Source organism: Magnolia sinica, chromosome 8 (genome assembly GCF_029962835.1).
Source record: "Magnolia sinica isolate HGM2019 chromosome 8, MsV1, whole genome shotgun sequence".
NCBI lineage: Eukaryota > Viridiplantae > Streptophyta > Magnoliopsida > Magnoliales > Magnoliaceae > Magnolia > Magnolia sinica.
Window position 1 is genome coordinate 2,274,940 of NC_080580.1, and position 10,952 is coordinate 2,285,891.

Consider the following 10,952-nt stretch of genomic DNA (forward strand, 5'->3'; position numbering starts at 1 on the left):
AGCGAGTTACTACTGATGGTGTTTTGTAGGGTCTACCAAGATATATATGTCTCATCTATATTGTCCATGTATTATTATTATTATTTTTGGATATTATTTTAAGGCAAGAGTTAGAAAATAAGGCAGATCCAAATCTCAGGTGGACCACACCATAGGAAAAGGGGTCAATGCTTGCTCTTCAGCGAGGTCTTTTTTGCTAGTATGCAATTTCAGTCGTTCGGAAGTTACTTAGTCGGGACATGGATTGCCTTGCCACACCACGCAGGAAGTTACTACTGTCAAAACCTAGGTGGGGCTGTCATGATGTCTATGAGATATACACGTTGTTCATTCATTTTGCCAGCTGCCCAAAAATGAGGCAGATTGGAAATTAAGTAGGCCATGTCACAAGAAATAAGTAGGAATTGAATGTCCACTGTTGAAACATTTGTGGGACTCTAAAACTTTTGAATCAGGTTAATGTTTTTAGGTTTTCTGTTCATTCCAAAGAGAATGACCAGACCTAAGAAAGGTTAGGCATTTCCCTCCCTACTTCCCGTCATGTGTTCCACTTGAGTTTTCGATGCCCATATCTTTTGAGTTCATGGCCTAATACAAGTTGAAAAAACGGATGGACAGGATAGATTTCTCATAAACATCATCATGGTGAACTTACAGAATTCCAAAATCATGTGAGCCATGCATAAAATGAGATTTACTGGTCTCTGTGTAATTTTAAACTGGATGAGTGTAGAACCAGCCTGCTGGTTTTTGACAAAGCCTGTAAATGGACGGTGTGGATTTCATGCACGTTGAATCTTTTTCCCGTCTCAGAGACAGTTAGCCAGGGTAGGTACCTACCACTGTCACACGAGATTTCCGGTTTACACGGCAAACAATTTATAAGGGGGCCGACTTGGCTACGACCCCCAAACCAGCCATGTGGGTGGGACCCTGACCGTAGGGCCCACCTTGATGTATTCATTATATATACATGCTGTCCTGCTGTTTTTCCATTTTAGGGAATGGAACAAAAAATAAAGCAGATACGAATTTCAGGTGGACCACACCACTCCTCAAGAAACAGTGGTTATTGACTATTAATTGAAAATCTTTTGTGGGTTAAAAAAGTTATCGAGCAAGTTGATTTTTTTTCCCTTTCATCTAGGTTCGTGAGACCTCATCAACAGGTTATATGTGTAAGAATTTCTATGCGGTGCACGTAAGCGGTGGATCCCACTTTAGTTGTAATTAATTTAAAAGTATGTAAGTAGCGGTGTGCCATAGCTATGTTGCGTGAACAACGTTCTAGTTGGATTAGAATTATCAAATTCGTGTTGAGCCTAAGAGAGAGGAGTTTTCATGGGTTTCAAACTCCTCAACCCTCAACTATAAAAAGAAGACCAAATCCACAATTTTACACGTCTCAGACAATTTTCCCATCCTGATGCTTCTCTAAAGGGTGTAAGGTGCGGACTACTATGGCAATAGGCTTATAGTGATGGCATCTCAACTACGGCAATAGGCTTACAGTTTACTGTTGGTTTTAGAGCCGATTATGGCATTGTGTCAACGTATTTATCTTAATTTGTGTCTGAGCATCCAAGCAACTCCAAATGGTCATACTTTCTATATGTGAATCTGAAGTCTTTGATCATTTATAGGCAGCGCAACACTTTCTTTACAGCTATTCAATGTTGCATTCTTGGATTAGAAAAATACTTGCCTAACATTCTAACTGCAAAAGAAATATCCAACCGCGTACAGGCTTGATCATATATGATACTTGTAACTATTGAAAAATATGAAAATTCCTTCATATGATTTTTTTTTTTTCAGATTATTGATAGGGTATTGGGCGACAATGCCATAATATCGTATGTATCTAGCGAAAGGTCTTATATTGAAACCTGATTTGTCATATCTGTCATAGTATTTACTACCACGATCAAACCTGACGCTTTTAATATTCTTATTGAGTTGATTTTCAACTTCCACTTTATAGATTCTAAAAGCATTCAGGACATCTGATTTTTTTATTTATAAAATAAATATATCCAAAACAAATCAATCATATATATAAGTGATAAAATATTTGTGCCCACTCCAAGATGTTATAAGGAATGGACCACAAATGTCCATATGTATCACTTTTAAGAGTCTTACACTCCTAATTGCACATTTATTCATTGTTCTGGTTTGTTTGCCCTTAATACAATATGTGCATACTTTATAGTCAGTGAAGTTTAGAGAATGAAGGATTTGTTCTTGTACTGGTCTTTCCAATCTCCCATGAGAGATATGGCATAATCGTCTGTGCCAAAATATGTAAAAATTTTCATAATCTAGTCTTCATTTAAATCCTACTTTATCTTTATGCAAGACATTTACATTATAAATGTGTGAGGCATTCAGGTACCATTGGTATAGGTTGTGCACCACAGAGCTAGTGCCGATAATAATCAAATTAAACTAGATACTTAACATTTTATTCTCAAATTTAAAAGAATATCTTGATTTTTCCAAATAAGAAACAAAAAACTAAATTGCACCTTATAAAAGGAACATAAAATGTATTAAATAGATCTAATAAATGACTAGACCCTAACCTAAGCCTACAGACTCCGATTGCCTCCACATTAACTTTAACGTTGTTACCTACATATATTGATCGTTCCACATCAGTTGATGGCCGGCTCTATAGCAAGTCCTACACGGAAGTACATATGTGAATAGTTATATCCGAATCTATCTACTATGAATCTACCAACACATTATTTATATTGGATTTAAAACATATCAAAATAGAATTATTATCCTTCTTTATGAGTCATTGCTTGTACTTTATACAGTTTTTCTTCTAATGACCTGATTTCTTGTAGAAGAAGTAATTATCCTTTTTAGCTTGTTTATAACTCAACCCATTTCTAAGTTGATTGTCAACCAGAGAAACTGAGGATCCTTTATTAAAACCATGTTTCCTTTTTCTCTTTCCATTATGTCCATGTCAATGTCCTAAGGTTACAAATTAACATTTTGTGCCTTGTCTAGTATCTTGAGCCTTTTCTCCTCTTGGAAGCCTATCCATTAAGATATTTTCTTTAAAATTAAAACATATTTTTGAAATGTTTTCAAAATTAAACATTAACATTAATTAATATGGCCTAAGTGAGAGAATGTAAGAATTTCTATAAGGTGGACCTAATTAATCAACAATATAGATCTCCCCAAGGGTTAGATAATGTCATCGGGCATACCGGTGGACTCCATTTCAGTTGTGATTAATCTAAAATCATAGAAGGGGCGATGCACTATAGCTGTGTTGCACGCACAACATTTTAATTGAATTAGGATTATCAAATTTGTGTGGAGCCTAAGGAGAGGAGTTTCAATGGGTTTCAAACTCCTCAACTACAGTTTTTTCATTTCGATGCTTTTCTAAGAAATCTTATTGTGTACTGAGTAACGCAGTATGCCCTTATTGTACTATGTAAACTCTGTTGGGCCCACTATGAATTCATGTAGTTTATCCACGCCGCTATCTTCACACTGTTTCCTGTGGTATGGTCCACTTGAGCTTCGGATATTCTTAATCTTTGAGTTAAAGCCATAAATTTATATTATAAAGTAAATGCATGAAGTTGATACAATGCATGAATGTATGTGGGCCCACGTAGTTTACTTAATACCCTTAGCATATTGAGTTACCTATACACAATCGGCTTCCCTTTTCTAAAGGGTGTAAGGTGCGGAATATTAGGAGATTAGGCTTACAGTGATGCCATTTCAACCGGGTACAATTTTTAGATTTCTCCATCCGCATCTCTCATGCATTGCATGGTCATTTCTATCATGCAAATTTCAGTTTACAGGATCGTCAATAAACATTAAGGTGAACCCTAAGAAACTTTTGATGCTGGGCGTTCAATGATCACTGTTTCTTATGGTGTAGTCCACCTAAAATTTGTATATCCTTCATTTTTTGTACCATACTCTAAAATAATCTCACAAAACAGATAAGCGGCATAGATATATAGAGCATACATCGAGGTGGGCCCTAATGTCAGGGTCCCACCCACATCTATGGTACCGGGTCGCAGCCAAGTCGCGCTCATTTACGTGGCCTATCCAACCTGGTATACGGCTCAGATGTTATGCACATGCGTCTTCGTGTGTGATCACAACCCTTCCCAGAAAAAAAATAAAATCTAGTAAAGTCCACGACCCTGTTGTCGGTCCAACCTGACGACATTCATTGGTATTTGTCTTCCCAAAACCCGCGTTACGCAATCAGTGACCAACCAAATCTCGGGGACGTTTTGTGTCCGTCGCGCTGGAAGATCCGTTGCTTCCAACCATGGTGACGCCGGGACCTGATTTGGTGTTATCCGGGTAACACAGCAGTGGGTGTTCACCTTACCGTGGGACCCACCTTGATGATTTTTTGTATATCCACTACGTCCATCCGTTTTTACAGCCCACTTTAGGAGTTCTTTAAAAAATTAAGCACATCCAAATCTTAGGTGGACCACAAAACAAGAAGCAGTGGTGTTTGGGTGTCTCAGCGTTAAAATTTTCAAAGGGCCCATCGTAAGGTTTTTGTAATGTTTATTTACCATCCAACCTATTGATAATGTCAAGAAGACATGGATGAAAGGAAAATACGAAGATCAGCTTAATCCAAAACTTTTGTGGCCCATGAAAAGTTTTTAATGGTCATTTATCAGTTTTTATAGTGGTATGGCCCACCTGAGATTTGGATATTGGTAAGGTTTGGGATCTCATACTAAAATAATATGGAAAAACAGATGGACGGCATGGATATATAAAAAGTACATCAAGCTGGGCCCCACACGGTTAGGGTAACACCCACTAAAGCATTACCCGGGTAACAGCTACTCCGCTAACTGAATGTTTTGATAATCCTGACCGTCCAACATGTGGCCACACTATCAATTGGGCCGTATAAAAAATTATACTAACGAGACTACCTCATTCTCCGGGATCTACGGACCATTGGATGATTTCTTTAACCCTCAGTTTGAAGCTATCTAATGTGGAGCTTCTCAGATGGATGGTTGAGATCATCCTCTCATTCATCCAAGTGGGCTCCGTCCATGACCCATTATGATTGACCAGACGACTTAGCTTCCAGCGTAAAAGATCAGATTTAGACTCACCTAATCTCTTTTCTTGCCATTTTCAGAGAAATGCCAGCAACGGCCTTCCCGAACCCAAAATTCAAAAGTCAAAAACACCAGGGTGACTTGTTACGCGTTTGGCTATTGACCCCAACATCAGCTAATTTTCTGGTGTCAAAGCTCTCTGGGCCCCACCATGACGTATATATTTTATCCACATCGTCCATCCACTTTTCCAGCTCAGTTTTAGGGCATGCGCCTAAAAATGAGGTAGATCAAAACCTCTGGTGGACCACACCACAGGAAAACAGTGGGGATTGAAAGTCAACCTTCAAAAACTTCCTAGGGCCCACTGTAATGTTTATTTGCCATCCAACCTGTTGACAAGGTCACACATACCTGAATGAATGAAGGGAAAACACAAATATCAGCTTGATCCAAAACTTTTGTGGCCCAGGAAGTTTTCAGTGGTAAGTGTTCAATCCCCACTGTTTCCAGTGATGCCGTCCACCTAAGATTTGGATCTGCCTCATTTTTGGGCTCATGCCATAAAATGAGATGAAAAATGGATGGACGGCTTGGATAAAACACATACATCATGGTGGGTTCCACGGAGCCTTGACACCAGCTAGCTGGCTTGTGTTGGATCACTAGCGAAACCGCGTCCCGTGACTTGTAATCACCGATGGTCTCGATGAACGGACAAGATCCGCTTCCGTCGTGGCTCGCACGAAAAGAACCTTGCCTAGCCCACACGCGCGTAGAGCCCTCTACATCAGAACGCAAGCACACGTCCAACATGGCACACGTGAGGAATATGCCAGTTAGAGCTTTCGAATGAAGCTCGGGCCGTTTCACTGGTACACGTGGGCCGAACTGCGCAAAACAAAAGGACGGCTAAGACAGTTCGAACCATCCATTCGTTTTGAGAAATGTGGCCCACAGGCTAAAACGGCCTGAACTTTTCGGACAGACGGTGAACTACCATATGGGAGGCTTGGATCTCGCGCATATGGCTATTAGGACGCGTGGATGGGCAGAAATCTATACTCGTGTGGAGGTTACCAAACCTCTAATAATTTTACTCGTGCATGTCCTTATAAACAAGTCACACGTGTAGTGAAGTTGAGCTGTTCATCAGGCAGGCCCACACCTGTGCCCCTATGTGAAACACGGCACGATGTCCGTGTGACATCCACTCCGTCCATCAGTGTCCCTTCTTGTTAGTTGTTAGGACGTGAGTCCAAAATGAGATAGATCCCGAATTCAGGTGGGCACGCTACAGGAAACGGTGGGGATTGAACGCCTTCAAATGAAACTTTTGTAGGGCTTGGATCAGTCTAATGTTTGTCTTTTCTATTCATCCCAGTGGGAATGACCATATGAACGGTTTGGATGGAATATAAACATCACGATGGGCTTCATGTAGGTTTCAACAGCCGCGTTTCCATCATCACTATTACCTGTCCTGTGGCCCACTTAAACGTCCGATCTGCCTCGAATTTAGGCTCCTTACCTAACGTGATCTGATGAAACCGATGGACGGAGTGGATATCACATTGATATCTCCATGGCCCAGTGTCTCCCTGTACGCGGGGGACAGGAAAGTCCGGTCAGTATTGCATCCGGACAGTTGTTCAACCGTTTTCAACCACTCATCTTTTACCCCAAATCCAGTAGTTACAACTTTCCGGCCGGCTTGATTTACGGAACAGGTCACATCCACAGCGGGCCCCACGGGTGAACGGATCCGATCTCACATACACGTGCCTCGTCCACGCGTGCGCCGCGAATAAGTATCTGCGAGTAAGATTACCATTCTTGCGAGCGAAAAATCCGACGTGGCCTCGCGGGAAACAAAGCCCAATCGCCTGGCCGTCCATAAGAATCTTCCAAAAACAAGCCTTTTCACAGTTATAAAAGGAAAGATATTCAATTCGGCCAATCTCTCTGTCTCTCTCTTGCAGATTTCCAAACTACATAGCATTAGCGACGGCTATACGTTCTCCCTACTTTTCTTCGTTTTGAATATTAATATCAGTCGGATGAAGTTGAAAAAACCTTTAATAAAAGCCTCCAAAATATCCTCACTTCTTTCCTTAGATTCTCCCGTTCTCCGCGATGAATCCTCTCCTTCCCATCTCTTATTTTCTATAATTCAAATCCCATTTCTGTCTCTTCTCTCTTTCATGTCTTTTCCCCACATGAGAAGAAGAGTCTCTGCATCATGTTCAAATTCTCCTCCCTCTTCTCCACCTTATCTCTTGCAGCTTTCCTTCTCCTTCTCCTCCTCGCCATCAGCGCTTTCTCCAATTTCTCACTCCACTCCGTCGCCTTCCGATCGAAAAGACCCACTTGGGTTTTCCCCTCCGATAAGGCCTGGGTACAGTTCAAATCGAAGTCTTCGCCTGCAGTGCTGCTTTCTGTAGAAGAAGAGGTCTGGGAGAATTATGTCCAAGACCCAGGTCCAGTTCTTCCTCCCATTAATGTCACAATTGAGAAGAGGATCAAATGGTTCATAGATAACATTAATGAATTCAAGATTATTCGATCAAATGGGTTGACCCGGAAATTTGCAGTGAGGGCTCAGGAATTCTTTGATGATGGGTGTGAGGCCCGGTTCTTCATGACATGGATTTCGCCAGTGATACTGTTTGGGCATCGGGAATTCCTCGCCTTGGAGAGCCTCTTCAAAGCTCATCGTTTCGGGTGTTTGATGATTCTTTCGACAACAATGGATTCCCGGCGCGGGAGCCAGGTCTTGAAACCTCTGGTGGATGCTGGTTTCAGAGTGATAGCAGTCACACCAGACTTGCCATTTCTGTTCAGAAACACGCCAGCAGGGGCCTGGTTTAATGAGCTGAAGAAGGGGAATGTTGATCCAGGCGAGATTCCATTAGCTCAGAATCTATCCAATCTGCTACGACTTGCAGTCCTATATAAATATGGCGGCATTTACTTGGACACTGATTTTATAGTGATGAAGAAGTTAACAGCTTTGAGGAACTCGATCGGGGCCCAGGCCATCGATGCAGAGACTGGGAATTGGAGCCGTCTGAACAACGCCGTCCTGATTTTCGATAAGCAGCATCCTCTCCTGTTCAAATTCATTGAGGAATTCTCACTCACTTTCAATGGAAACAAATGGGGCCATAACGGGCCGTATTTGGTTTCAAGGGTGGTCGCAAGAGTAGCCAAGAGGCCTGGATATAACTTCACTGTCTTGCCACCGATGGCCTTCTATCCAGTAGATTGGACTAAGATAGGTGGGTTGTTCAAGAGGCCGGAGAATCCGGCTACGTCGAGATGGGTTGCTGCGAAGCTGCTTCAACTGAGTGGAGAGACCTACGCGATTCACCTATGGAACCGACAGAGCAACAACTTGAAAGTCGAAGAAGGGAGTGTCATGGGCAGACTCATATCAGATCACTGTCTCTTTTGTAAGCATGCATACAGTGCCTCAATATAAGCTCCCTGATTGTTACGAGTTGTTCTTCCATTACATTATTCTTTTTCCATTCTTTCAATGTAAATAGGAAATTTAATTTTCAATCAGACTCATATCAGATCACTGTCTTTTTTGTAAGCATGCATAAAGTGCCTCAATGCTCCCTGATTGTTATGAGTTGTTCTTCCATTCCATTATTCTTTTTCCCATTCTTCCAATGTAAATAGGAAATTTTATTTTCAATCAGACTCATATCAGATCACTGTCTCTTTTGTAAGCATGCATACAGTGCCTCAATATAAGCTCCCTGATTGTTATGAGTTGTTCTTCCATTCCATTATTCTTTTTTCCATTCTTCCAATGTAAATAGGAAGTTTTATTTTCAATCTGAAAATCTCATACAAGAGAAGGAAATAGCTGTTTCAACTTTCAAGTATTAATACATGTAAATGTTCAAATTCCTTTGATTGTTTCCAAGGAATGGTAAACTAGAATCTGAAATTAATTATAAAAAATCAATGGGCATGATTCCTCTGTTCCAATCGTACACCAACATCTTCCACTGCCCATCGATGGTGGGTGGGAATCCCGACTCATTGTAGGATGCTGGACTGGAAATTATATGATAAAAACTTTCTTCCGCAGATGATGACCCTCAATCGTCTCAACCTCAGCTTGAATCCAAAACCTCTGCATCTCCATATGCCAAATCCTGGTAAAATTTTAAATGATTTTTTTCTCATCAATCGATGTTTGCTTTTTGCTCTCTTCTTTGCGAAACCCAAATCTCTTTCTCCAAAGCTGCTATCTGATGCAAACCCATTAAGAGAACCCAATCCAGAACCATTGTCGATTGGTTGGACTGTTTTCCTGGCTGCCCAATGCGACAACCCTTGAAAGTCTTCATCATCACTGCCCCACAGATATATAGGCTTGATTATGGGCGGCCCACTATATTCAGTGAAACGTGCAGACAGACTAGTATGCTCCATGTCAAACAATCTACTAAGGGACGTGCTTCCTCCTTTCATCAGATCTAGCAAACTGCTGCTTTTTCCTGACAAGGAAAATGAAGAACATGAGGCAGCAGAGGAAGAGAGAGAAGCCAACGAGGAGCAAGAGATATACAGAGATTTTTGGTAGTTGATTATCTGCCTGATCCTGTCCTTCTGAATCTCAGGATCAATTCTGCCCAGCATTTCATCATCAACTTCTTCAGTTATCTCCGACAGATTCTGAACTGCTTTCATCTTGGCAAAAATAACTAATTCATGCAAGATACAGGAACCTTATGTAATATGTTGTCACAAGCCCCGGAAAAGGATGATGTAAGGAAGAAACAGAAACTGGGACAATGCAAAGGAGGCTGGAAAACGACCTGGACCCATCTGTTGTTTGATGGGAAGTCATTCTCAATGGATAGAAATGCAGACAAATTTAAAATGCAAGTGACTGTTTTTATGTTTGTAAATGTAGAATAAATGATATCCATTTATCTGATCAGAAGGAAATAGCAAAATAATTGGTTGTGATTTCCATAATTCAAAACTCGAAAACTCGACTCAATCTTTAATCGACTTAATTCGATATTTTCATAATTAAATTTCTAGTATTTAGTGCATTTAACATGGTTATAACCCAAAAATAATTAAAACAGAAATTAGATAATTGTTTGTGATTTCCATAGTTCAAAAAACTCAAAGTCGACTCCAACTGTACCTGGGTCGGGTCAACTCAAAGACCCAACTGAGTCTTTAATCAACTTGATTTGATATTTTCATAATTAAATTTCTAGTATTTAATGCATTTAAAATGGTTAGAACCTAAAATAAATAAAATAGCAATAAAATAGTTGGTTGTGATTTCCTTAGTTCTAAAACCCAAAAAGTCGACTCACTGATCAACTCAAAGACTCAACCAAGTCTTTAATCAACTTGATTTGATGTTTTCATAATTGTATTTCTAGTATTTAGTGCATTCAAATGGTTAGAACCTAAAGCAATTAAGATAGCAATAAAATAATTGGTTGTGCTTTCCACAGTTCAAAAACTCAAAAACTGAACTCAATCTGTACCTGGGTTGGGTCACTTGAAGACTCGATCGATGATTCAATATTTTTATAATTAAATTTCTAGTATTTTATACATGTAAAGTGGTAAAGCTGAAGTAATTAAAATCACGAAAAATAACATGCAACCTTGTGGTTTTGTAAGCTTGCAGCACCTTCTTGCCTAGATGAGTGAGGTCGCCTGTTTGAGTCAAGTCTCCCGCCATTTTACTTTTGAAACAAAAGCGCGGCTGGCTAGGCAAGTGACTCAGTCAAGTCAAGCCAAGTTGAATCAAGTTTTCTGAGTTTTTTAGCTGACTTGATAGGTTGTGTCAAT

The 10,952-nt window shown here is 40.3% G+C and overlaps 1 protein-coding gene across 1 annotated transcript; it reads left to right on the top strand.

Moving 5' to 3' along the window:
• The first annotated feature begins 7,057 nt into the window (after positions 1–7,057).
• LOC131252580 (uncharacterized) lies at positions 7,058–8,691 on the top strand. The gene has a single exon (XM_058253197.1). It carries the CDS (start codon positions 7,348–7,350, stop codon positions 8,587–8,589), a length of 1,242 nt encoding a protein of 413 aa, XP_058109180.1. The 5' UTR covers positions 7,058–7,347; the 3' UTR covers positions 8,590–8,691.
• Positions 8,692–10,952: the final 2,261 nt, after the last annotated feature.

What these genes read in the sequence shown, in the direction of transcription:
- LOC131252580 (XM_058253197.1), top strand. Translation starts at nt 7,348, where the DNA reads ATGTTCAAATTCTCCTCCCTCTTCTCCACCTTATCTCTTGCAGCTTTC.